This window comes from Cervus elaphus, chromosome 12 (assembly GCF_910594005.1).
Source record: "Cervus elaphus chromosome 12, mCerEla1.1, whole genome shotgun sequence".
Lineage (NCBI taxonomy): Eukaryota > Metazoa > Chordata > Mammalia > Artiodactyla > Cervidae > Cervus > Cervus elaphus.
In genome coordinates this window covers 79,095,663-79,123,573 of record NC_057826.1, presented here as the reverse complement: position 1 = coordinate 79,123,573, position 27,911 = coordinate 79,095,663, and the positions used below count along the sequence as shown (strand labels likewise).

General features: G+C 48.6%; 1 protein-coding gene and 1 long non-coding RNA gene across 2 annotated transcripts; one reads left to right on the top strand and one right to left on the bottom strand.

Moving 5' to 3' along the window:
- Positions 1–11,548: 11,548 nt before the first annotated feature.
- LOC122704905 lies at positions 11,549–17,847 on the bottom strand. Its single transcript, XR_006343979.1, has 3 exons — positions 17,736–17,847; positions 13,993–14,078; positions 11,549–11,734 (listed from the first exon to the last, which is right to left on the bottom strand). It is a non-coding gene; the product is annotated as an uncharacterized LOC122704905 (long non-coding RNA).
- On the top strand, positions 17,603–27,868 carry JPH4 (junctophilin 4). Its single transcript, XM_043920006.1, has 6 exons — positions 17,603–18,356; positions 18,879–19,429; positions 20,150–20,921; positions 24,377–24,495; positions 24,846–25,378; positions 26,290–27,868. The coding sequence occupies exons 2-6, from the start codon at positions 19,051–19,053 to the stop codon at positions 26,371–26,373; spliced, it is 1,887 nt and encodes a 628-aa protein (XP_043775941.1). The 5' UTR covers positions 17,603–18,356; positions 18,879–19,050; the 3' UTR covers positions 26,374–27,868.
- Positions 27,869–27,911: the final 43 nt, after the last annotated feature.

Genomic DNA, 27,911 nt, shown 5'->3' with positions numbered 1-27,911 from the left:
GGAATTCCCTATAAAATATATTTAAAGGACACCAGTAAGATAGGGAACATTCTTCTAGCAACCATCTAAAAAAGACAAATAAAGCAAAAGTTCTCCATTAGTAAGCCACCAAATTCCCATGTACTTCCCCAGAATAACCACAGTTAACAGTGTGTTCTTCTAGAAACTTTTAATGCATTTGCATATATATATATACACACACACATATATATAGGTACAGAATATGTAGAGTTGTGTGTTTGTATGTATCATATTGTAAATGCTACTTCATTGTTCTTTTTAAAAATAATTTTATCTATTTATTTATGTAGTTTATTTTGGGCTGTGCTGGGTCTTGGTTGCTGTGGGAGTTTTTATCTAGTTGCGGTGCCCAGGCTTCTTTTTGTGGTGGCTTCATAGCAGAGCACAGGCTCTAGAGCTCACAGACTTCAGTAGTTGTGTCTCCCAGGCTCTGGAGCACAGGCTCAATAGCTGTGGCGCATGAGCTGAGTTGCTCTGCGGCATGTGGGGTCTTCCCAGATCATGGATCAAACCTGTGTCTCCTGCAATGGCAGAAAGATTCTTTACCACTATCCACCAGCGAAGCCCTATCACATTGCTCTTGTTACATGACAGTACATACAGATCTACCTTATAGTTTTTAAAAAGCTACATAATATTCCACAGGACGAATATTAGCCTAGTTTAGCAGATCTCGGAGTATAGTCTGGGAACCCCTTGGGGGATTCTTTCAGGGGGCCTATAAGGTCAAAATTATTTTCATAACAGTAAGACATTATTTGCCTTCTGCACTCTCACTCTCTCGCAAATATACAGTGGAGTTTTCCGGGGGCTCCATGACATGTGATGATGCCATGGCTCTGACAGCTAATGAAATATGTACATGTACTTCTAATATTTTCCAAAATGTTCTAAAGAAGTAGATTTAGTGTAAAAAATATGTGCATTTTCAAGAGATGAACTCAGCTTGTTCTTGAACTTCTACTGTATTATTCCTCACTAACTTCAATTATGCCTGCTCTAATTTCTGTATTATTGTACAATATTGTTATCCTGAAATTCTGGTGTTTTCCTTGGACCCATGGGGAAACACAAGAAATAAGTACACTTTATTTTGCTTTGCAATAATATTTTTAAAGTTTTTCAAAAACCTTTCTAAAGTTTGTCATTTTATGGGACTTCCCTGGCTGTCCAGTGATTAAGACTTTGAGCTTCCACTGCAGGGGGCATGGGTTCAATGCCTGATCTGGAAGCTAAGATTTCACATGCTGTGAGGTGTGACCAAGAAAAGTTTTTTAACTTAAAATAATAATAAAATAAAATTAATAATAAAATAAAATTTGTAATTGTATCTAAAATTCCTACTTTGAAATGTTATAATATTTTATTCTAACACACATCATCATTTCTTTATATGTTTCTTATGTTCAAGAATTTGCCATTGGCTTAAGAAAGACAGATTAGAAGACTTGCTTCTTCAGACTACAGTTGCACCATCCATGTCTAAAAATACTGGAAAAGATGAAACTGATATGTCAGAGTTCTCTGAGTAGCTAAAAGGAAAAATAGACTTCAAAGTAATTGGGCAAAATTAAGAAACAAAAATATGGTGAAACTTATATTTCCCTCAACTATATAGATACTAATAGTTTATTTTATTATGTCTTATGCAACAGAACATTTTGAATAGTATTATAGCATTAGGTACATTGCAGCATCATTGTGAGACCAATCACTCAGAGTTTAGAGAAAACGGAATTGCCTATTTTAAATGTAGATATGCTGAGTTCTTTAAAAGCAAAAAATTGTTTCTTTCAGCCCTTCAAAGAAGAAATGAAAAAGTTACTGAAGCATCATACAGGATAAGTTATCACATTGCATTCACTGGAGAAGTGCACACAATAGCTGAGAGATAATAAAGCCTCGTACCTTGACATCATTGAACACCTGCTGGATGAGTCATGAAAGAAATCTGAGCGCTGCCACTTAACAACAATACAGTCACTCGTCAAATTAAAGATTTAGCAGCAAATATGAAGACTGAGTTAATCTCTTGTCTGAAGAATTGTACTTTTGCTTCATAAATGAATGAATCAACATACATAGGAGAAACATGCTGTTTCCTTGTATTCATCTCATGTCAGCACCAACTAATCGTTAAAGATCTTCTTTTTTGTGAGTACTTGGCAGCAAACAAAAGTAGTGGTGAATTCTCAGTGCTGACTTTTGAATCTCATGGTTTCTCCTGAAACAATTGCTTTGATATTTAGCTGCTGGCCCTTATCTTAGCACAAATAAAACAGTGGCACAAAACTGTCATTAAATTCTTCACTGCACATACTTGCAGTTTAGGAAAAAATGCCAACTTCACATAAGATTATTTCATTGAATCTTAACCTTTTAAAGAATATGTGGTACATATACAATGGAATATTACTCAACCCTGAAAAAGAATGAAAATAATGCCATTTGCAGCAACATCGTTGGACCTAAAGATTATCATCTTAGGAAAGTAAGTCAGAGAAAGACAAATATCAGGTGATATCACTCATATGTGGAATCTATGATACAAATGAACTTATTCACAAAACAGAAATAGACTCACAAAGAAAGCAAACTAATGATTATCAAAGAGGAAAAGGGTGGGGTTAAATTTGGAATTTGGAATTAACAGATAGACACTACTGTGTATAAAATAGATAAATAAGAAGGACCTACTGTATAGCACAGGGAACTATATTCAGTATCTTGTAATACCCTATAATGGAAAAGAATCTGAAAGGAATAGAGATAGATATGCACATATATGTAACTGAAGCACTTGATGTAATTGAGTGTAATTACATTGAGTGATGTAATTCAATCACTTGAATCACTGTGACGTAACTGTACATCGCAAGTGTACAATAGTATACCTTAAACACTGCAAATCAACTATACTTCAATTAAAAAAAAAACTAGTTAGCACACACATAAAAACCTTGATCCTTGAGAACACATCTTTTTATCATTCTTTGTGAAGACATGTAACAACAGACTGGTTCCAAATAGAAAAAGGAGTACAACAATGCTGTATATTGTCACCGTGCTTATTTAACTTATATGCAGAGTACATCATGAGAAACGACGGGCTGGATGAAGCCTAAGCTGGAATCAAGATTGCTGAGAGAAATATCAATAACCTCAGATATGCAAATGACCACCCTTATGGCAGAAAGTGAAGAAGAACTAAAGAGCCTCTTGATGAAAATGAAAGAAGAGAGTGAAAAAGTTGACTTAAAACTCAACACTCAGAAAGCAAAGATCATGGCATCCGGTCCCATCACTTCATGGCAAATAAATGGGGAAACAATGGAAATGGTGGTAGACTTTATTTGGGGGGGTTCCAAAATCACTGCAGATGGTGACTGCAGCCATGAAATTAAAAGACACTTACTGCTTGGAAGGAAAGTTATGACCAACCTAGACAGCATATTAAAAAGCAGAGACATTACTTTGCCAACAAAGGTCTGTCTAGTCAAGGCTATGGTTTTTCCAGTAGTCATGTATGGATGTGAGAGTTGGACTATAAAGAAAGCTGAGCGCCGAAGAATTGATGCTTTTGAACTGTGGTGTTGGAGAAGACTCTTGAGAATCCCTTGGACTTCAAGGAGATCCAACCAGTCCATCCTAAAGGAAATCAGTCCTGAATGTTCATTGGAAGGACTGATGCTGAAGCTGAAACTCCAATACTTTGGCCACCTGATGCGAAGAGCTGACTCATTGGAAAAGACCCTGATGCTGGGAAAGACTGGGGGCAGGAGAAGGGGATGACAAAGAATGAGATGGTTGGATGGCATCACCGACTCAATGGACATGAATTTGAGTAAACTCCAGGAGTTGGTGATGGACCGGGAGGCCTAGCGTGCTGCAGTCCAGGGGGTCGCAAAGGGGTGGACACAACTGAGTGACTGAACTGTGAAGAAATGGGAAGTATACATAAAACACTGCTGCTGCATGCTGAAGAACAATGGTTATCTCAAGGAAAAGCACTTGTGCAATCATCTGAGACAGGAACTGAACTGTCCACTTTCTTCATGTAGCACTATTTTACTGGAAAGACTGATTGATAGGCAAACTATGATTATTTATATTTGGATATTTGGCAGGTATTTTCTCAAAAATAAACAAAGGAGACTGTCACTTCAAGAAAAATAAGTGACTATACTTGCTGCCATTCATACAATTTGAATTTTCCAACAAAAATTAGAATTGTAGGAAATCTGCATCTGCCATCCTGAATTTGACAACTGCCTGATACTCTAAGAGTTTTCCAATGAGATCAATATTGATATTAATAAATGTGATTTTTAGTATTGTGCAATAAAATATATCAGCATTTGGAGGGATATGCATAGCTCAGTAAACCAAAATTTTCCAGATGACCAATGCATGATGTTAAGTATCATACATAGGTGAATGATCCACTCAAAGTGCAAGGTAGATCAAAGGAATTTTAATATAACAGAGCTGAAAAGTGTGTTGATATGGTTTCACATTCCACATTGAAACTAAGCTTTAAGAAAACTACCAGTTTCCCTGGTGGTCCAGTGGTTAAGAATCCACCTTCCAATGCAGGAGACTCAGGTTCCATCCGTGGTCGGGAACTAAGATCCCACATGGGGGCAACTAACCCCGAGCTCCACAACTGGAGAAGGCGTACACGCTGCAAGGAAGAACCAGTGCAGCCAAAATAAAGTAAAATTTAAAAAAAGGAAACTATCAGTTGTCAAGTGTTGGTGTAATATGAAAGAGAAATATTCACAATTATCTGAGAAAGCTGATACTCCTCTCTTTTCAACTGCGTATCTATGAGTCCAGATATGCCTCATCTACTTCCGTCAAAACAGCGTATTATAACAGAGTAAGTGCAGAAGCAGGTGTGAGATGCTAGCTGTCTATTATTAAGCCTGACATTAAAGAGGCTTGCAAAAATGTACAACAATACCACTCTTCTCACTATATTTTTGCTTTAGAAAGTATAGCTATTTTTCATTTAACATGGTATTTATGAAAAAATGTCTGGTGCAGCCACTATGGAAAACAGTGTAGAAGTTCCTCAAGAAATTAAAAATAAAACTACCATTTTATCCAGGAATTCCACTTCTGGGTAAATATCCAAAGGAAATAAAACAATTATCTTTTTAAAAAAATTTTACTTGAAGGATAATAAAACTGTTATCTTGAAAAAAGTATCTGTACTCTCACGTTCATTGCAGTATTATTTACAATAGCCAAGGTATGGAAACAATCTAAATATCTGTCAATGGATAGATGGATCAAGAAAATGGGATATATATGTATAGTATGGGCTTTCCTCGTAGCTCAGTCAGTAAAGAATCTGCCTGCAATGCAGGAGACCTGGGTTCAGTTCCTGGGTCGGGGAGATCCCCTGCAGAAGGAAGTGGCAACCCACTCCAGTATTTTTGCCTGGAGAATCCCATGGACAGAGGAGCCTGGCAGGCTACAGTCCACGAGGTCACAAGAGTCAGACACAACTTAGTGACTAAACCACCACCACCGTATCTATTATATATACACACAGTATTTTAGCCTTAAAAAAAAACAAAACTATACTTTAATAAAAAGTTGGTTTAAAAAAAGAAAGAGAAAGAAATATTGTCATCTGTGACAGCATTGATGAACCTGGAGGGCATTCTGCCTAGTGAAAGAGCCAGACGCAGAAAGACAGATACTCCATGGTATCACTTACATGTGGAATCTAAAAAGAAAAGTCAAACTCATAGAAACAGAGAGTAAAAAAGTCTTTTCCAAGGCTGGGGAGTAGGGGAAACAGGGAAAGATTGGTAAAAGGGTACATTCTCAATTTTAAGATGAAAAGTTCTGAGGCTCTAATGTATGTATAACATGGGGGCTAGAGTTGATAACACCATGCTGTACAGTTGAAATTTGCTAAGAGAGTAGAACTTAAATGTTCTCACCAAAAAAAGTTAATTATGTGAGGTGATGGATGTGTTAACTCGATGGGGGGAAATCCTTGCACAATGTATATGTATATCAAATCATCACACTGTACACTTTAATGATATCTTACAAATCTTTTATCAGTTATAACTCAATAAAGCTGAAAATGTTATATATATGAACATAAAATGGATTTTAATGAATAAGTTAAATTTTCTCAGTTTTAATTTCTACTACAGTAAATTTCGGGACTTCCCAGGTGGTGCTAGTGATGAAGAACCTGCCTGCCTATGTAGGAGACACAAGAGATGTGGGTTCAACCCCTAGGTCAGGAAGATCCCCTAGAGAAGGGGATGGCAACCCACTTCAGTATTCTTGCCTGGAGAATCCCACTGACAGAGGAGCCTGTTGGGCTACAGTCCATGGGGTCACCAAGAGTTGGGCATGACTTAGAGACTAAACAACAACCTGCCTGAAACTTCCCGAAACTACTTCCCATCAGCCTTCCTGCCCCAGCCTCTCAGATCTGAGACGCCCACTCCACAATCTACCGGGCAGAGCAGTAGCCCTGTGACAGTCCTGGGGCGGAGGGGAACCAGGGCAGAGAGAGCCAGGCCCTTGACAGCTCCTCTCAGATGCCCACCACCCTGTTTCTGCCCCAAGGAAAATTTCTCAGAGGGCAGGCTCCCTACACAGCCACCACTTCCTGCTATGCCCCCACGGACAAAAAGCTCCCGCCTCCTCCTCTAGGAGACTCTGCCCTCACTGATGGTCTATTAATCCCTATCTAAACCCAAGGCCTCTCCAGCTGAGCACAGGTCAGGCTCCTGGAAATTACAGGTCGGTTTAAGGAGAAGATTGATAGTGTATCCTCCAAGGCTGCACACCAAGGATGTTCCAGAAAGAGCATTTTACCCCCATCCTCCTCTTTCTTGAGAATATATTCTCCCTGTCAGTCCTAAATATTGACTCAACAAACTGTTGCCGAGTCATAAATTGTTTTCTCACTGACGTTCATCTCACAACATGATACACGTCCCAGGACTCTGCTCACCCCTTATGCTCCCTCCTGCCCTCCCAGTCTCTGCATCTCATCTCCCTCCTGGGCCTCCAGCTCCAGATGTGTCCATGAAGTCAGCCTGCCCCTAAACCTCACATGGTACACAAAAATTAATTCAAAATGGCACACAAATTTAAAAGTAAAACAAAAAACTATAAAACTTTTAGAAGAAAACATACAGCAATCTTCCTAAGCCTGTTAATAGGATAAATTACATGGACTGATGTTTAAACATTGAATGAGCTTTACATCTTCATTGATTATGATGTGTTTTTTAGGCATTGCTAAATTCTATTTGCTAAAATTTCATTAATATTTTCCTATTTGTGTATCTATACTCATGAGGATTCTTTTTTCAATATTTATTTATTTATTTGGCTGTGCCAGGCTGAGGCACGCAGGATCTTGGCTCTCTGCTGCGGCATGTGGGATCTAGTTCCCTGACCTAGGATCAAACCCAGCCCCCTGCATCAGGAGCACAGTCTTAGCCAGGAAAGTCCCTCATGAGGGTAACTGGATTGTCATTTTCTTTTTCTTTTCTTTTTTCTTCCTGTTTGGTCTGGTTTCAGTATCAAGATAATAATATCTTTATAAAATGAGTTGGGAAGTTTTCTTTCCTTTTCCATTTTCTGGAAAAGATTATGTAAAACTGGTCAAATCTACCTAGTATACTTCAAAAGGAACAGGAGTTCTTCCTTCCTTTCTTTTTTCTTTCACAATGGTAGTGATTACCTGGAGGAGGCAAACCACTCATCTACTCTGAGGTTCAACTATGACCTGTTCATCTTTATATTTCTATAATGCTAATATAGATTTTACATGTGCCAGGAACTATTCCAAGTATTTTGTAAATATTAATTCTTTAATCCTCATATAACCATTTAAGGTAGATACCATAATCATTCCTACTTCCCAGATGAGAAAACTGAGGCACAGATAAATACGGTAACTTGCACAAGGTCACACAGCCACTACAGGCATGCCTCGGAGATACTGCAGGTTTGGTCTCAGAGGGGTGACAACTTTCCCAAAGACGCACAAAGTGTATGTATGTACAGGCTCCAGCGCCCTCTCTGACAGCCATGCTGCTGGGAAAGAGCCCCCTGCAGGATAGTCAGCACCCACCTGCCCATGCAAAGGTCTGCCTGCGGACCAAAGAAGCCAGGTCTGAGGTAAAGTGAAGACAGTATTGGAAAGTTAAATGTTGAGCGACTTCACCTCCCTCTTCAGGGACCCCAGGCCTTCTGCCCTTCCTACCCTAAAGCCTGCAGATCCCAAACCCATTTGATAATGGTTTTCAATAGCATGAAAGCATGCTAATGGGAGATCCAGCCCAGCTGGGGCCATGAGAAGCCTCTCTCCCTCAAGGGCTAGAGGCTTGACCCAGCCTCTAATGCCTCCTGCCTTCTTTGTCTCCCTCCCACCAGCATTTCCTCTCCTTTTTGCACCAAATTCCTGCACCAGAGCCTGGCATAAGAAACAGTCCCCAGCTCCCACTAAAGTTCCCCAGCACCCCTACACCCCTCCCTCACTGGCTGCCTCCTCCTCTCCCAGTGGCAACTGACTGGAGCAGCTTGAGCTCTGACTTTGAGAACAAATCCAGATGACCAGGCTCTGGCAACCCAGTGGGACCTGGGAAGGGGCTGGTAGTCCCCGGGGCCATGTGACAGCCTCTGGGCTCTTACTGCACCTTGTCAGGCTTTGCTTAACTCTGGAATGGAGTCCCGGCGGGCCTAGGGATGGGGTGAGGGCAACATCACCACAACAGCACAAGGGCAGAAACTCCAGAACCACCCTAAGAGCTGAGTCCCATGTTCTGCTAGGAGAGCCGTCCAGAAACTGACCAAAGTGTGATGGATAGGGCTGTTCAAGGGGGAAGCTCATAGAGACAAAGGCCCAGAAATCAAATCTGAACTGAGGCAAAAACAGAGGGCCTGGTGTGTCAGTGGCCAAAATGAAAACTGGCAGTCTCTTTCCTGAGTTGTTCAGGGCACTCCTCGGTAGGGTTTGGGGCAAATCCTTCCCGTCCACAGCCTGAGGTCACCACTGTCTCTGGTGTCTGAAGGCCAGAAATAGAAATGAGACACTTGGCCTTCTAATGTGCTTAATCTAATGCTTGATTTATTAAAGATGAGACAGTGGCCTTTGGCGGTGGAAGCCTTACTAGGCATTGGAGCTGCTGGATGTGGCTTGTGGGTCCTTATATTCATGTTGTTCCTCCATGATGCTTTCTGTCATACAACAAGGTCGGCCACTCCCTCACACCCACCCTAGGACTTTGCTCTGGCAGGGGAGGGGCTGCTAAATACCAGGGCAATAAAAGCCTACTTAGTCTCTTTTTCCTGTACTTATCAGCACAGGGACACAGTGGTGGATGAGGTGAAGGGAAGCCCAGCTCCAAGGATAGGATTATGGTCTTATATATATCCCCCAGGTGATGAATGTCCAGTCACTCTGAGCATATTCAGGGCAGCTCCTGCCCTTGCTTAAACAGAGCACTCACTCAAGCAGGGAGGGACCCGCAAGATTCCAGTGAGCAGGAGGACAGCACAAGAGTGGTCTGGCCACCAGGGGCCCCAGGGAAGGATCTTCAGTCACTAGGTGGTCTGGAGCATGAAATCACAATGACAGATCTGAAGATACAAAGGAACAACAGGCTCACTGCAATGCCAGTCACCACAGGCCTTGAAGCCAGGTTAACAAATGGGAATCATCACTCCTCCCATCCATGGGGCAGAACCAGGAATGTTCCCAGAACTGAGGGCAGAGGTGAGGGAGGAACTGAGCTGTTAGGCAGATATTCCCCACAGGGTGATAAAGCCACAAGGAAAAAGAGCTGAGAAACTGGGACAGGTCTTTCCAGGTGGGGAGAAAGCTATGGCTGTGATTGGGGTCATTAGGAGGAAACTGACTGCCCTCCTCACCTAGTCCATCCCCCATTAAGGGCAGGGTTTGCGGGAATCTTCATGGAAAAGTCTACAAAAAGGCAATGTGTGCAGTGGCTAGAAAACACAGGCTTCAGGGACTTCCCTGGTGGTCCAGTAGTTGGGACTGGGTGCTCTCACTGTTGGGGCCAGGGTTCAATCCCCGGTCGGAACTAGGATCCTGCAAGCCCCAAGGTGTGGCCATAACAGAAAACATTTGCAAACAAACAAAAAACTCGGCAAGCTTTAGACACCAAAGAAACTGTTCTAAAGGTGGCTCAGTGGTCAAGAATCTTCCTGCCAGAGCAGGAGATGCAAGAGACATGCATTGGATCCTTGTGTTGGGAAGAGCCCCTGGAGGAGGAAATGGCAAATCACTGCAGTATTCATGCCTAGGAAATCCCATGGACAGAGTAGCTTAGCGGGCTATAGTCCATGGGGTTGCAAAGAGTCAGAAGGATGCAAAGCATGCATGCTTGCTTACTTGCTAGGCTTAGTAGCCATACGGCCTAGGGCAGTGATTCTCAAAGTGCCATCCTTGGTCCAACAGTATTAGCCTTACCCAGGAACTTAGGAGAAATGCAGATTCTTGGGCCACATCCCAGCCTTCTGGATCACGCTGTGGGGTTGAGGTCCCACTCACCGTTTGATCAAGCACTCTGGCTGATTCTGCTGTATGCCAGAGTTTGAGAACTGCTAACCTAGGACAGTTACCAATTTCTCTAAGGCACAGTTGTTCTCATTGGTAAAATGAAGATAACAGTGCCTACTTCATAGGGTTATTGTGAGGATTAAATAAGATACTGCAAATACAGAACTTGGCCCAGAATTTGGTAAGCCTTCAGTGAATGTCAGTTATTAGTACTATCATCTCCCAGCTATTCTGCAAAACGAAAGGAATCCAGGGCCTAGTGTTGCCCTCTTCCTGGACCACCTAGTCAGTGTCATTTTCAAGCAGCCAGGGCTAACAGGAAGATACCTAGTGCACATCCCTCTCAGCGGGGTGTTCACTGTGTATTGAGGGAAGGGAAGGGAAGGGACTGGGAGGCAACCTGCTTCAGGTCCCAGCTAGGGAGCTACCAGCTGTGTGTGGGGTGGGCTTCCCTTTGTATCTCCCACACCAGGGGACCAGGGACACACTGGCTGCTCCATCCTCACTGAGGGGTAAAATCAACTTCTCCAAGCTTCACATCAGCCTGCACCACCACCACGTCTTCCAGAGTTAATAGAAAACTGTGACTCAAATAACAGATTAGATAGGTAAATGTGCTGGTGCAGAGATGTTATAGTTGAAACGTGAGGCGGGGAGGCTAACCTCACAGTGTGAACGCCCTTGCTCTCCCACCTAACGCTAGTGCAAGGGCACATCCTGGTCTCTATGGTTACCAAGAGCAGCCTCGTCCAGGAGGACCAGAGGGTAAACAGCAGGAACTGAGTCCATGGTTGCCACAGTGGGAAGGAGGCATCCCACAAAGGCAAGGGAGGAAAGGGTGGGGCCATTTTCCACCAGCTCCAGGGGCAGAAGGAGAAGCCTCTTAACCTGAAAATGAATTTCACAGAGAAGGATATGTCCCTGCATTTATTCCTGGCACACCGTGTTTTGAACAGTCGTTCCCATTTTTCTTCGAAGATGTCACTTTTTAAATTTTTTTTCAATTTTTCTATTTTCATCAGAGAGAAAGAGTCAAGTAGATGTGAATCTGTCTTTAACACATGCTAATTTTCCGTTTAATAAGGAAATTCTGTGGGAAGTAGCAGTTGCAGCTGCAAGAGGTGAAATTCCACCCTGGAAAATAAGATGGGGGAGCACAACTGAGTCCAGAGTGAACATCAGAAACTGAGACGCCTGAAGCAGAATGCCAAGTATTCGCACACATGTGATGATTGTAGCTTAAGGTCTCCACCGGCTGCCTCCTGCTCTTCGGGCAGTTGCCAAAAAGGGATGGGGGGAATGATCGGATTGGCTGTATCCTCAGGTTATTTTCATGTACAAATATAAACCATTATTATGAGTTAAAACAGGATACTAGTGTGGGATTTAGGAATGCACAGGGGTTTTTTTCCCCTTCATATCTGATATGCCGGATGACTCTGGCCTTGAACCTCAGCTTCTCCAAGCCCCCGCCTCCTCTCTCTGTGGTAGGGCCGGCCTGCCCTGCTCTGAGAATCTCCAGGATCCTAACCCCACCTCTCATCCACACATACATGGGGCTAGGACTCAGAGCAAGCTGTGATGAAATAAGGCACAGAGCAGTGCTATAGTAGAATGTAACCTGGCTGGTTTCTTTGCCTATTGGGCATCTTACCCTGCCACCTCCCATGGCGCAGAGGTACAGGCTCCAAGAAGACCAATGACCTGGATGATACCCAGGCCTTTCTTCCCCTGATCCTCTGATCCCCACACCAGTCATTTAAAGCAAAGAAACACGTGCTCCTCAGTGTAAGGCCGGGTACCTCAGTGTGCACCCAAATCTAATTCAGCCCCAGTGACAGCCTGTTTCCCCCTCTCCCTCTCATCCCACCCCAGGAAAAACTTAGGTTCTTTCTCTCAGCTCCATTGGATGATGTTGAAGGCCCAACCCCATAGCATAACCCCCAGGACCACCCCTTTTTCCAACACCAAGCTGCTCCCTTCACAGCCACCATAGGAAGCAAATGAGCTTAGGAGGGATGAGGGGGTACCAGATGATGCTGAACTTTGCTGGGCATAGATCCCCTCAACAGAATCTGAAGTTCTTGTCCTCTCCCACAGGGGAAAAATGGATATCCATGCCCCATTTGCCCATGTTGAGAGGATTCACAGTCCCTGAAGGCCCATCCTTGGGTCTTTTAGTCCACAGACTTTGGGTTAAAAATCCCTGCTCTGTAGAGAACCCAGCCCCATAGAGAGTGTGGGAAAAGAAACAGAAACAGATCTCAAACACCCTTTCCCTTCTCAGCAAGCCAAAACCGGGAGCAGGGAGAGGCAGGAGTGGTCACACAGGGAAAGACGGCATCCTGAACATTCTAGAATCGTGATCTGATGAGCAGGGAAAGCTATGTGTCCCAACAGCTGTGGCCAGACAGAGGTAATGCAGTGTCTGGACACTGGCCATTCTTACCCTCGCTCCCACCATGGGGATCTCTGGCCCCATTCTGACCCCTGGTGGCTGCCAATGGGATGAGGCGAGAGAGCTTCCCAAGCTCCTCCCTGTCCTATGGGGGTGGGAGGGGAGGCAACATTGGAAGATGAACCTCCAAGCCTACAGGCCCCTGCTGGGGTCCCAGAAGACCCATGTTTCTCAGGGTGCTTCGGGGGGTTCACTCCACTACAGTGCCTTCTCAGTCTAAGCCTGGCAACCAAAAAAAGGTACATGAAAAAAAGCATTTTCTACCTGTCAAGTTGGCCAAAGAGGGGTGTGTGTGTGTGTGTGACTGAAAGAGGAAACAGACAGAACAGGCTCCATCTTGAAAGCAGGACTGCATCTTGGGCGGGACTGTGGACTTTGAGCCACGCCCAGTATCTATGGAAACGACACACCAACTGGAAAACCAGGCCCCCGGCAGCAAGAGCCCCAGGGCTCTTCCCTAGACTCTCCGTAGCCTAAAAGAATACCCTAATTATCTGTGTAACTGAATAGAATCATACATTCTATTATACTTATTGGGGTATGACCACAGGCCTATTGACAATTGCCCACTGTTAACTACCTAGGCTTAAGGCAAATGAATCACGGGTTAACTTTGATTATATCTTTGTTCAGACTAGTTTCAGGGAATTCAGGGAGGGGGGTTTGGGCACGCACACTTAGGGCAAATAAGGTTTTCACAAAAACTGGTTGGGGTCCTTGGCTAAGAGGAGACTCTGCTTTGGGCCTGAGGGTGTAATAAACTGCACTCTACTATCTGCATTGTCCTTCTGAGTGAGTCTGTTTCCTGGAACGCGTGGCTACATGACAAAAACATGAACCAATAAGACCAGCATTCTCATGCACAACAGGTGAGAGTAAAAATTTGTACAACCTTTCTGGAAGTGATTCTAGACAAATAAATCCAAAATCTTACCAAGTGTTTCTATCTTCTGGTCCAGTAATTCTGGGTCTGTTAAGAATCCAACTTCAAGAAATCAACAGACTGAAATAACATGATACCTGGGTTTTGAAATAAATAGAAGAGATAACAAGATTAGCCAAAAGTGGTAACTGTTGAAGTTGGGGGATGGGCACATAGGAGTTTTTTATTCTATTTTTTGTCTCTCTTGGTATAGGCTTGAAATTTTCTGTGATAAAACTTTATATGTATTTTTGGCCACACCGCACAACTTGCAGAATCTTAGTTCCCAGACCAAGGACTGAACCCAGGCCACTACAGTGAAAGCACCAAGCCCTAACAACTGGACTGCCAGGGAATTCCCAAAACGTTTTTTAAGAAAAGCATCAGAAATGCAAGGATTTGTATAAAAGGTGTTAATCTGGGGGAATTCCCTGGTGGTCCAGTGGTTAGGAGTCTGCATTTTCAGTGCCAAGAGAGTGGGTTCAAAACTTAGTCAAGGAGCTAGAATCCCACAAGCCTTGTGGCATGGTCAAAAGAAAGAAAAAAAATGTTAATATTTAATAACAAAAACTATAAATAGCATAAATGTGCTACGCTAGAATGGTTCAACAATTTATGTTGCATCCAAACAGTGAAATATTATGCAGCCATTAAAAATTCAAGGATGTTTTAATGATATGAAAAATTGCTTACAGTGTAATGCAAAGCAAATAAGTTGGATACAAAATTATTTATGCAGTATTTAAATAATTATGTTAAATAAAAAATGCATAGAGGAGAAGACGCTATGAAAACATTAATACACTTGAGTGCTAGTCATGCAATGACTGTGGGTGATTTTTACTCTTGATACTGTGCTTTCCTATGTCTACATGTTTTAATTTAATAAATAGGCCCCCAAAATTGCATTTGTTAAAATAATACTCCCTTGAGAGTCTGGCAGATATTCAACTCTGAGGGCTGCCATATATTAGCTGAGCAACACTGAGCAAGTCAACCTCTGGGTCTCAGATTCCTCACCTATAAAACAGGCACAATGCCACCAATTTTTCAAGCCCCATTTACTGGGTATTTACTATGTACGAGGCACTATACATGATCATTTCAATCCTCACAACAAGCTGAGGTGTAGGTGAGGGTGTTCCCATTTTAGAAATACACAAACTGCAGCTCAAAAAAGTTAGGGACTGTGCTCAGGTTTACCCAGCTGGCCGGAGGTAGAGTCAGGGTTCAGACTGAGGCCTGTCTGTCTTATCTTTGCCAGCCCAGTCCTTGGCCTCCTGTCTGGGCTGCTCAAAGTTACAGTTTTGTTATGAGGATTGAGTGAAGTAACACAGGTGGAAGACCACCCACAGTGGGGCTCCAAGCCCAGAACTGCTTCATTTTGTATTGGTTCCCTTTTCTATAACTCCCCCACGCTTCAGTAAATTGTGGCAGAACAAACCATTACATCCTCCAAAGGGGAAAAAAAAGGCATCTTGACCCTAAAAGAAGGGTTATAGGACCTGTAGAGACAGACCAGAGAGGGACTGGAAAACTGCCTTTCAGGGCAACATGAGGGGCTAGGACTGTGTGTGCCCTGCAGTTTCCAGGGTAGTTCTGCCAGGGACTTCATCAGACGATACCTTGATTTGCAGCTTAGAATTCAGTACTGAGTCACCCTGCCAATAAGCATTGCTCCCCACTTTTCACTTACCCTGCCACCATCCCTCCCTGAAACACAGGGCACAAGCATCCCCAGACCCATAGCTTTATTTTTCTCTTCTTGTTTCCTACCCCACTTTTTTTTTTTTTTTTTTTTTTTTGGAGAAAAGGGGGATCATAGGGTCTGAATAGTACTGTGTGCTGTTGTGGAGAAGGAAGGCCTGAAAATCTAGGGGTGAGTGACGCAATGCAGTTGGGCCTATTCCACAACTCCCTTCTGGCTTCATCTTCAATGCTCTTTCCCTAGGGAGCCAGCGAAAGTTAGGCTATTCTCTATTTCTACCCCTAGTTCATCATAACATAAACTACTCTAGAATTGCTTATTAGTTGTCTGTTTTCTCTACTAGATAATAAGCTCCATGAGGGCAGGCACCACACTGTTCACCACTGGATCTGTCTCCCCTGCAACATGCCTGATACATCGTAAACTATGTACATGTCTCTCCATTCAGCAAGAAAGAAAGGGAGAGAGAGAAGGAGGGAGGACCTCTCCATCAGCAGCCTTGTCCCAAGTAGACCCACAGTTGCCCCATTCTGTGCTAAGCTCTTAGAGGTGGTCCCAACCATGAAAGCTTAACATGTTTCTCCAACCTCATATCCACCTTTAGAAAAACAATGTGCAAGAGAAATTTCCTTTTATTCCAAATTTCATGCTCTTTTATTTTACCTCAGTACTCAAAACGGATCTCCTGAGTTTAAGGGCAGTTTCCAAGTACAAGGGATTCCTGGGAGGAATTGTAGGGCTCAAAAGGTGTCTCAAGTCTGTCCTAATCCTAATTCTGCCACCTCTGCTGTGTGACCTTGGGTGAGTGATCTCCCCTCAAACCCTGGCTGGGCCTTATTCTCTTCTCTGGAAAAGGATAGGGTAGACCAGAACTTGTATGAAAATGAAAGCACTTGAGAGAATTCCCTGGCAGTCCAGTAGTTAGGACTTAGCACTCTCACTGCTGGGGCCCTGGGTTCAATCCCTGGTCCAGGATCTAAGATCCTGAAAGCAGCCAAAAAGAAGAAGAAAAGCACTCATTTGCAGTTGACTCTCTATCCTGTTGTGGATAACTGGACAGCGCTCTCCTTCCTAATGCTTAGGGGCAGGGTAGATTCAGTGTCTTGAGTAAGCTGAGGAGAGGAAAGACGTATGTGCCTACATCTGTCTGTAAACTGGAAGACCCAGGCTGTGTGGCCCCTCGGGTCAGGGAGCAGCGAAAGGTTGAAGGGGACCTTGCCACAATAAAACACCCCCCAAAAAACACCCCTTTGCCTCTAGGTTTGCAAAAGAGAAGACTCCAAACACCCAGCATCTTTGTGGCACCGCCCAAGCAAGACCCCTGTTCCCTATTCAAAAACAATGCACTCCCTCATGCCTGCCCTTCCCCTCCCTGGGAAGAACCCAGGGAGAAATAGTTGGAGGGGGTGGAGGATGGTGCAGCCAGGCCTCCTGGCAGGGCCCCATTTCAAGCTTGCTCAGAAAGCGCAGGTGCAGGGCCTCTCGGTCCACTGCAGCGGTTTCTTAGGGAGGACAGTGGACTTGGTGGACACAGGCGTCCAGGCCCAAAGGCTTCCTGGCTTCAGTCCAAGCAGCTGGCAGGTTCATCCTTCTTTCCGGGGCCCCTCAAACACCACTTCCGGCCCTCCAGCCCCTGCTTGGGCTCCTCCTGCCGAGATGTCGCCCCAAGCCCGCCCTCCCGGTGCAGAGCTTTCTCCCTCCCGCACAACCCTTATTTCACTCTCTCAGTCTCCATATCTATTTCTTCTCCCTCCTTCTCCTCCTCCCCTGCCTCTCTTCTCCTTGCCATCCCTCACCAGCCCCAGAATGGGTCTCCCTCCCTTTCCCCCTCTCCGACAGAATCTCCCCCCGCCTTAGCTCTCATCCCTGCACCTCTTTCTTTGTATTCCTCTCGCCCTCTCCCGGCCCTGCCAGCATCTCTCCTCCCCCGGCTGGCATCGGCCTCCCCCAGCCTCCCCATCTTCTGCTCAGTCTCCTCCCCCTGGCACCTCTCCCCTCCCCTCAGCCTCACCCCACTCCCGCCCTGCACCCCAGGGTTTCTTTTCACCCTGGGGGGCTCGGTGCCTCTCATCCTCCACTCTACCGGCCTCCTCCCTCCGCGCAGGTAGAGCAGGCACCCATCCTTTCCTGCCCCGCCCCCAACGCCAACACCGCCGCTGTCTCTTCATCCCCGTCTCCTCTCCCCACCCTCTCCTCTCTTCTCTCTGCCCCTTTAAATCTGCCTGGCCCAGCCTCCCCCGCGATGCTGGGAGGGAGCAAACATTGATTTGTGCTGGGATGGAATCAGAATTTTGATTTTTTTTTTTCCCTCTCCTAACCATAAGAAGAAAATAATAAAAACACCCCCTCTTGATAGCCCCCTCTTCTCTTCCCATCCAGCTCCCAGCTTCTCTTCCTTATCTCCATTCAAGGCAGATTTTTTTTTTCCCCTACACTGTTCTCATCTCCCCCTACCCCTGCCACTACCTCGCGCCCCCTCCCTCCACCGCCTGCTCCTCTAGCTGGGTAGAGAGGGGACTCTCTCCTGCGGCTCCCCCACCTTGGCTCTTTGGGTTGGAGCAGTCTCTCCGGAAGGGGAGGGGGCTTGTCTTGTCTGGGCGAGGTGGGAGTGGAGGTCTCCTGCCATGGATGCTGTGCCTGGGAGGCAGCCTGAGCCCCAGCCCACATGGTGAGTAACCTGCCTCCTCCCTTCTGCCTGTCTACCATACCCACCCTCGTCTTTTCCCTGCAGAGCCTCCCCCAGCCCCATCCTCTCCCCCACGAAACCCTCTGCCCACCTTGCTCCGATCTCCCCCGTACATTTCCAACCACCCCCCACCCTTGCCAGGGAAGCCAAAGAACCGGGGCAGAGAGGTCCTGACAGCAGGCAGGGAAGCGGGTGGCCTACGATTCTGCCCAGCCCCCCTCTAAGGCCCCCCGCCTACTGCCATCCACACTCGATACTTTGGGGTTCCAGGTTGGAAAAGTGGGACTCCCGCTAGGGGTGAGGACCCCAAGCCCTGGGAGCGGCCCTTTATAAGAAAAGAGGGGTGGGGGAGCTCTGTGCCTCCAAAGCTTAGGAGCTGCTGGAAGATGCTGCCGAAGGGTGGGGGGTTGGGGGGCGGTGCTGATGCCCCGGAGCCACTGGGCCAGGGAGCGGCGGGCAAAGAGGAGGGGCCTCCCTCGCCACTTCCCCCCTCTTTCTCCGCAGCCACTCAGGATGAGGGTCCGGCCCTGCCAGCCCGCGCTGGGGCCCCCCCGCCCGGCCCCGGTCTAACTGCCCCCGCCCCCAGGCCTCGCCCGGCTCCCAGGCCCCCAGCCGGCTTCTCCAGCCCCAGGATGCGCTGAGCCACCGGGGGGCTGAGGCCGCGCCAACTACATGCATGTCCCCCGGGGGCAAGTTCGACTTTGACGACGGGGGCTGCTACGTGGGGGGCTGGGAGGCGGGGCGGGCACATGGCTACGGCGTGTGCACGGGGCCCGGCGCCCAGGGCGAGTACAGCGGCTGCTGGGCGCACGGCTTCGAGTCACTGGGCGTCTTCACGGGGCCCGGCGGACACAGCTACCAGGGCCACTGGCAGCAGGGCAAGCGCGAAGGGCTGGGCGTGGAGCGCAAGAGCCGCTGGACGTACCGCGGCGAGTGGCTGGGCGGGCTGAAGGGGCGCAGCGGCGTGTGGGAAAGCGTGTCCGGCCTGCGCTACGCCGGGCTCTGGAAGGACGGCTTCCAGGACGGCTACGGCACCGAGACCTACTCCGACGGAGGTGCGGGGCGCTGCCCACTGTCTGTCTGCTCGTCCGCGTGCGCCTCCCCGCTGGCCTGCCCCTTCTGCTTTCCCCAGCCAGAAGCCCCTGTGCTCCACTGTGGTCCTACACTCCTTCCCCATCGATGAGCGCCCCTGCGCCCATCTTTCTGCCCTCTCCTCCCATCATCACACATGCCTTCATTTGCCTGTTCCCTGCCTGTTTTTCCCTCTCCCCCATCTGCCTGCCATCATCCCTTCCTTGAATGCCTGAGCCTCACATCCCGCCTCTCTGACCCTCACCACCCCGTCTGCTAGACCCCCCCCCCACACACACACCCCCACCTGCCTGGCCCCTCTCATTTCCTCGGCCAGCTCGCCCCTGAGAGTTCTCTTTGCCTGTCATGTGTCGTCTATGCGGCCCCGTCACCCTGCCCCTCACACCCTCCGGACTGCCTGTCCTTCACACACCCCAGCCTGCCTGTCCCTTCCCCTTGCCCCTGTCTACTTGCACGCCCCTAATCCACGCATCTCCTGCTACCTGCCAGCCTTCACTCGGCTCTTCCACACCTTGCGACCCAACCTGGCCAGTCCCCAGTTCCCAGTGCCCCTCCCCGACCTCCACGCCAACTGCCCCCACCTCTCCCACCCGACTCTGAGGCTTCCAGGGGCGCATGGGGCTGGGGGTGCAAGGAACGGCGGGTCCTGACTCTTTTTCCCCCTCCTACCCCGCCCCGCACAGGCACCTACCAGGGCCAGTGGCAGGCGGGGAAGCGCCACGGCTACGGGGTGCGCCAGAGTGTGCCCTACCATCAGGCGGCGCTGCTGCGCTCGCCCCGCCGCACCTCCCTGGACTCCGGCCACAGTGACCCCCCGACGCCGCCCCCGCCCCTGCCCCTGCCCGGCGACGAAGGAGGCAGCCCGGCCTCTGGCTCCCGGGGAGGCTTCGTGCTGGCCGGGCCCGGGGACGGTGACAGCGCGTCCTCCCGAAAGCGCACCCCCGCGGCCGGCGGGTTCTTCCGCCGCTCGCTACTGCTCAGCGGGCTCCGGGCGGGCGGGCGCCGAAGCTCCTTGGGCAGCAAGCGGGGCTCCCTGCGCAGCGAGGTGAGCAGCGAGGTGGGCAGCACGGGACCCCCGGGTTCCGAGGCCAGCGGGCCCCCGGCCCCAGCGCCGCCCGCCCTCATCGAGGGCTCGGCCACTGAGGTGTATGCGGGCGAATGGCGCGCCGACCGGCGCAGCGGCTACGGCGTGAGCCAGCGCTCCAACGGGCTACGCTACGAGGGCGAGTGGCTGGGCAACCGGCGGCACGGCTACGGGCGCACCACCCGCCCCGACGGCTCCCGCGAGGAGGGCAAGTACAAGCGCAACCGGCTGGTGCACGGGGGGCGCGTGCGCAGCCTCCTCCCTCTGGCCCTTCGCCGGGGCAAAGTCAAGGAGAAGGTGGACAGGGCGGTCGAGGGTGCTCGTCGAGCCGTGAGCGCTGCCCGCCAGCGCCAGGAGATCGCCGCTGCCAGGTGGGCACCCAGTGCAGAGCCCGAAGCTGGGTTAAGGGGAGAATGTGCCCCGTGGATACGGAAGGGGGGCGTTGCTTAAAGAGGGACCAAGAGCCAAGCCTAGGGCTGGTGGGGAAGAGGAGGCCTAGGACTTGGCAGTTGTAGCCCTGGGTATTTGTTGTGTTTATATCTGAGGCTACAGGTGGACTTAGGTGTAACCGTGGGTGGCTGGGTATTTGAGGGAAGCCCTGTTAGACTATAAGTGTGTCTCAGTGTCCTTTGTGGGGAGTGTGTCATTGTTGTGTGTGGGAGTAGCAATGAGCGCTGCCTCGTGCCGGCCCAGGAAACCTCTTGGAACTCAGACATGTTCCTAGTCTTCCTCGTCTTGTAGCAGATCCAGCCTCCAGGACTCTGCTGCTGGGAGCAACAGCCCCGGGCAGAGAGACAAGAGGTGCACATTCCTAAGCACATCCAAGCCAGCCCACAGTCTGATACCATTTCAGCCTTAGGCCTGGGGAAGGTCTAGTCTGTACAGCTCATCTGGAAAGTGAAAGTGAAATGACTATACAGTCTATGGAATTCTCCAGGCCAGAATATTGGAGTGGGTAGCTTTTCCTTTCTCCAGGGGATCTTCCCAACCCAGGGATTGAACACAGGTCTCCCACATTGCCAGCGGATTCTTTACCAGCTAAGCCACAAGGGAAGCCCAAGAATACTGGGGTGGGTGGCTTATCCCTTCTCCAGCGCATCTTCCCGACCCAGGAATCGAACCAGGGTCTCCTGCATTGCAGGCAGATTCTTTACCAACTGAGTTATCAAGCAAGCCCACAGCTTATCTACCCACCTGAAAAAAATAGTCCCTCTCAGCTCTGACTCCTCGGCCTCCCTTAACCCAACTGATAAAGGTCGGAGGGAAGCAGACTTGCCTGTAAATGAAATTTTCTTTCTGTAAATCAGATTACATTTCATGCATCAGGAACCTCATTATCTCAAACAGTGCAGTCCAGTCGGAATATAATGTAAGCTTAATACATAATTTTGAATCTTCTAGTAGCCATATGAAAAAAATAGGAAGAAACAGATGACATGAATTTAAACAATATATCTTATTTAAACCAATATATCCAAAATATTATCATTTCAACCTAAAATAAGTACGAAATAATTAAGGAGAGATTTTTATAGCACCCCCTCTTTTTTTCCTAAGTCTTTGAAATCTAATATATATTTTGCACTTAAAGTACAACATTCAATTTGGACTAGCCTCATTTTAAGTGCTTAATTTTAAATGCTTAATGGCTTGTGATTGAAGAAAGCCAAAAATCTATTTGTAATGAGTTCATAAGCTCCTAATTATACAATTTACACATAGGGATTTTTAGATATTGTTTTTTCTTGAAAGGGGAGGGCACAGTTGAAGGATCTTGTTTGAAATTTAAGAGTATTTCAGAGGATAAAAGTCAAGATATGTCCAAATAGCTTGGGTGTAAAGTGTGTGTGTGTGTGTGTGTGTGTGTGTGTGTGTGTGAATAGGTCATATCCAGAGTAGAGGCCTGAACCAGAGAATGTCTATGTCTATGTGTGGATATATCTGAGTTTCTGGATGGTTAGAGTCCAGGGCCTTGATCCAGGGAAGGGGGAGGGCAGAGCACCAGGGAGCATTTTAGGCTGGATAGGGAGTGGGCATGTGCAGGAAAAACTGGTCTCAGTAGCCAGAAAGATCAGGCAGTAGGAGGAAGCTGGTTGATCTCCCCAGCAACAAGCCTGGCAAACTTGATTGGCTGCTGGTTGCCATGGAAACAGCAGAGCCTCAGCAGCAGGTGCACATAGAGTACCTCATTCAGGTAGCCTGAGCCTGGCCTGACTCCTGAGCACAGACTGGATCTACTGGCTAGGATCTGACCAACCATACCCTCTGAAGTGAAAAGCACAGGCCCTTGTCAATGTTGCAGTTTCCTGGCCACCAACAGAACACAGTGCAACCCCAAACTGTAATCCTAATCCCCTGTCTTAAACTCTGAGACCAGCTCAGTTTCAGAATAGGGCTAAGCATATAAATCCTGAAAGCAGATAATACTCAGAAGAACAGGGTTATCTGAGATCCCTCCAAGCAGGTTCTAACGGTCCTTGACCGATCAGGTCTGAGGGGAGGAAGCTGACCACATCTCCCAAGGTATATAAACAGGAAGTAGACCTAAGCTGACAGAGGACACCATGAGCCTCTCTGTACCCAGATACCCAGACCGCTTTCCTAGGCCAGATAAAACAAGCCCGGGGGCCAGAGGGAGTCATGGGTCTTGATACATTCAAGCCCGTGGCAAGTATATCTGATTACGTTTACCTCTGGTCCTTCAGTCAAGATTACCTCTGCCTCTGATCCTACACCCCATCTTCAGTCAAGATTACAGAACTAATACATTAATTAATAAGGCATCTGTGATTAACAGCAGAGGGTGAAAGGGAGGGGAAAATTGAGGAAACATCTGACATCAGATGGAAAACTGAGAAACAACAGAGAGGAAAGGATTGATAATGCTTCAAGGTTACCTGTAACTAAGGAGCAAGGCTGGGCTTCCCTGGTGGCTCAGATAGTAAAGAATCTGCCTGCAATGCAAGAGACCTGGGTTCGATCCCTGGGTTGGGAAGACTCCCAGGAAGAGGAAATGGCTACCCAACCCAGTTTTCTTGCCTGGGAAACCCCATGTACAGAGGAGCCTGGCAGGCCACAGTTCATGGGATCACACAGAGTTGGACACGACTGAACAACTAACAAGGAGCAGGGCAGGGTTGAAGGCTGGTTGTGGAAGGGAGATTAAGCGCTCACCCAGAAGGTATGATCACAATGGGGAGAAAGCACGCATGTTAGCAGGGAGAGAGAATAGGTAGTGGCAGAAAGGGGAGACCCATCCAGTTCCAGAGCTCAAAAAGGAGGAGACGGGGTGAGGGGCAGTGACAGTGATCAGGGGCAGGGGAGAAGGATGTGATAACAGTAGTGGCTGAAGAAAAGAAGATTTTAAATTCTCATAACACAGGAAGTATCAACACAGCAAAGTGGCATAGCTTCTGAGCACCAAGCAGGTAAGCTACAGAGAGACGCTAAGAGAGTGAGGCCTCATTTGCCTTTGGGAGGGAGCAGGACAGGAATGGAATAACAGGGCTGCAGGCAGCAGGGAGGGCCTGGCCCCTGCAGCTGAAGGAAGGGAAGTGTTACTATTGGGTGAAATGGTGGAGGGGTGCGAGAAGAACGGGAAGGTGTGATGACAGCAAACACAGCCCAGGTATTGGAGAGGAAAGCGAAGGCCAGCTGCCCTGCCAGGCCGTGGAAGGGGAGCAGCTGGCAGAGGGTGAGCAAGGGTGAGGCTGCCAGAGGTGATCTCAGATCTGGGGGTTGTGACATGGGGGGTGGCGGGTTGGGAGGGACGTGGGTCAAGGGACTGGAGTAGGTCTATTAAGACCCTGTCCCCGGAACCCAACAGGGCAGCAGACGCCCTTCTCAAGGCAGTGGCAGCCAGCAGCGTTGCCGAGAAGGCTGTGGAGGCGGCTCGAATGGCTAAACTGATAGCCCAAGATCTGCAGCCGATGTTGGAAGCCCCAGGTAAGGTGTGGGTAGCCTGGGGCGGGGTAGGGGGTTGGCTTCCTGGGAGCTGCAGGGACCTGGGCTTGGAAAAGGGGGCAGTGAATCGCTGCAGGGAACTGGGGATGGGAAAAGCCAGGGTATGAGAGTCTAAGGGGACAGAGGGTGGGGACCAAGCCCAGCTGTTTGAGGACTAAAGTAGGCATTTGAGAAATAGGGTAATAAGGACTAGGGATTGGGACCTGGCATTAAGAAGCTGTAAAGTTGGGGTACCAGAGTCCTGGGAGGTGACCAGACAGAAAGATAAAATTGTAGCTTTGGCAGCCCAAGGCTAGTTCAGCCCGTCTGATTCGTAGCTGTCCCTACCCCAGGCCGCAGACCCAGACAGGACTCTGAAGGTTCCGACACCGAGCCCCTGGATGAGGACAGCCCTGGGGTATACGAGAATGGACTGACCCCCTCAGAGGGCTCCCCTGAACTGCCCAGCAGTCCTGCCTCCTCCCACCAACCCTGGCGACCCCCTACCTGCCGGAGCCCACTGCCTTCTGGAGGGGACCGGGGTCCCTTCTCCAGCCCCAAAGCTTGGCCTGAGGAGTGGGGGGGCCCGGGTGAGCAGGCAGAGGAACTAGCTGGCTATGAGGCTGAGGATGAGGCTGGGATGCAAGGGCCAGAGCCCAGAGATGGCTCCCCACTCCTTGGAGGCTGCAGCGACAGTTCTGGAAGTCTTCGAGAGGAGGAGGGGGAGGATGAAGAGCCCTTTCCCCAGCTGAGCACGCCAGGGGGCTCGGAGCCAGAGCCTGCAGCCTTGCCAGTCCTGAGGGGCCTGTCCTCAAGGGGTCCTGAAGCCGGGTGCCTGGTGGAAGAGGCTGAGGAGGCTACTGCAACGGAGAGGCCCGCCCAGCCGGTAAGAAACTCTCCCACCCCCGCTTGTGCCTTCTGAGTCTCCCATCCTTTCTGGCCCTGCTACCCCTCAAAGTTTGGCCTATCATCACTTCCAGACCTCTCTCTGATCCCCTGTGGGGCTTTGATTTGCACTTAGCTTTCTTTTTGCCTACCCAGTCTTGGACTACATCCCGCCTCAAAAAAAAAAAGAAATAGAGAATTTTCAAGCTGGGAGGGAACCTCCAAGACCTTCACATCCAACTCCTTCACTTGACACATGGAGAAACTGAGGCCCAGAGCACTTACAGTAACTCACCAAGGTTACAAATGAATAACTATCAGTAGAGCCAGAACATCTTCCCCTGCTCTCCTTTCATATCATTTCCACCCCCACCCCCACCTCCACACTTTCTCTCTTTGGTGCCCAGGAATAAAAAAGGAAAAGCTTGTTCCCTCCCTACCCTGACTCTCCCTCCCTCTCCAGGGAAGAAGGGAAATAGGGAAGAAGGCAGAAAACTGGGAGGGGTGGAGTTTCCCTAGAACCCTCTACTCTGATTGGACTCCAGGCCTTCTCCTGTTTCCTAGCAACCACATCCTCACCCCTTCATCCCTCTCTGCTTCACTGCAGTAAAGGCGGCTGCTGCCAACGTCTGCTACTAAGGCCAGGCACCTTCTGCCTGGGCCACGTGCTGCAGGGAGGGGAGAGGAGCGGGGGATGGGCTCACTTGAGGGAGCCAGAGGGAAGGCAGGGCTCTGCCTGGGAGTAGAGGGCTATTTTGCAATCAGAGCAAAAGTTGGAGATATCCCTGCTCAGGCCTCTGAGGAGGGGTGTCTGGGACCCTTCTGCTTTGCCACCTTAGCCAGGGCAGGAGGTGGGACTCGTAGCTGCACCTGGTCCTCAGGCACTGAGACTGCCTTTCCCCATCTCTCTAGGGAGCTGCCAACCCGCTGGTGGTGGGAGCCGTGGCCCTCCTGGACCTCAGCCTGGCATTCCTGTTCTCCCAGCTCCTCACCTGAGGCACCTGCCTGGCCTAGTTCTGGCTTTGGTCGCTGCCTCTTCATTCCTCTGACCTGCCTTTTCTCTCTTTTTCTTCCCCCTGGTTGTTTTTTTCTCCTGTCTTTCTTTCTCTTCTCCCTTCACTTTCTTTTCTGTCCCTCTCTGGTTTTACCTCTTGCTTTTTCTTTCCCTCTCTCCTTTTAGATTCTCTCATTCCCTCTGGCTCTGTCTCTGTCTTTCCCGCTCCCTTCCCTACCAAACCCTTCTCTCTCTAGATTGTTTACATACGAAGGGCTTTTCTCGCTCAGAGTCTCTTCTCTGAGACACACAATTCTAAGTCAGACCATTGCCCCCACACCCTCCCTGGCCTTTTCTTTAGACCTGAATTTGGATGAGGGTGGGGGTTTGGTGTCCTGAGGAGTCTCCTGGAAGCTGAGTGGAAAGGAAGACCATGGGGAAGGGGTACACTGGATACTGGAGAAGACTGCCAACTGGGCGAGGTGCTGGCCATGCTGCTAGGACTCCCCGACCCAAGGAGCCTGGTGTCCCTCTGAGGCCTAGTGACAAATCTGGAAGGGGTGCAGCCTCCATCTCTGACCTCGGAGGAGCCTACCTCACCTCCAAGCACTGAGCTAGGTTCTTGCCAAACTCCATGCTTCCCTGAAGGAGATAAGGGAAATGCAAAGCAGAACAGCTCCCAAGCATCTTCTCCCTCTTCCTTTCCCCAACAGCCAGCCTCTCACCCAACCCCCTAGGATGGCATGCCATGTCAAGAGCAATGTGAAAAGGAAAGATAGTGTCCCATGCAGCCAAGCCCACCCACTGATCTCTCCCACCTCTCTCTCTCCCCCTAAAAGTTTATTTGGTTGGTCTGGACTCACGTGTGGCCTTTGATTAAATTCCTAAGGGACCTGAAGAAGACATTTCTACTGCAGAGCAAGGACCCCACTCCCCAACTCTGGCAGTAGTGGCGGGGGGAGGCAGTTCTGGAAAATGAAGCACATAAGACAATAAGGAACTCACAGGGCAGGAGAAGCTGGTCAGTAGTTTCTAAGTGGGTTAGATCCCTTCCCCCATCATATGTGAAATGTGAGGGGATCAAAGGAAGCCAATTTCTCACACACTTTCCAGGCAGAGCAGAGGTGAGAGTCAAACTGGGGTGAAAGGTGGGTAGAGAGCCCTGTTGGAGGTTGTGGCTGATCCCTGGTACTAGCTTTTCCCCTGGGGACAGGAAGCCCTAGGAAGAGGGGGCTTGAGGGTCCCCAGGGGATCTTTCCTCCCTCCCCTGCATGAGGCAGAGAGCAAGCTGCCTGCCAACCCCCTCCCTCAAGGAATGGCCTTGCCTGGGAATGCCCACCACACACAAACTCTTCTTTTTTTTCTAGTTAAACTCTGTTTACTCCTTGGCCTGCCTCCCTCCTTCCTCCCCTCTCAACCTTTACTTCTGATTTCTATTTCATGGAATTTGGGATTGACGTTAAACTACAACAGTGCCGCCAACACCAAGTCTTGCAGGAAAAAAAAAAAAAATACAAAGAAATTTAACAAAAAAAATATA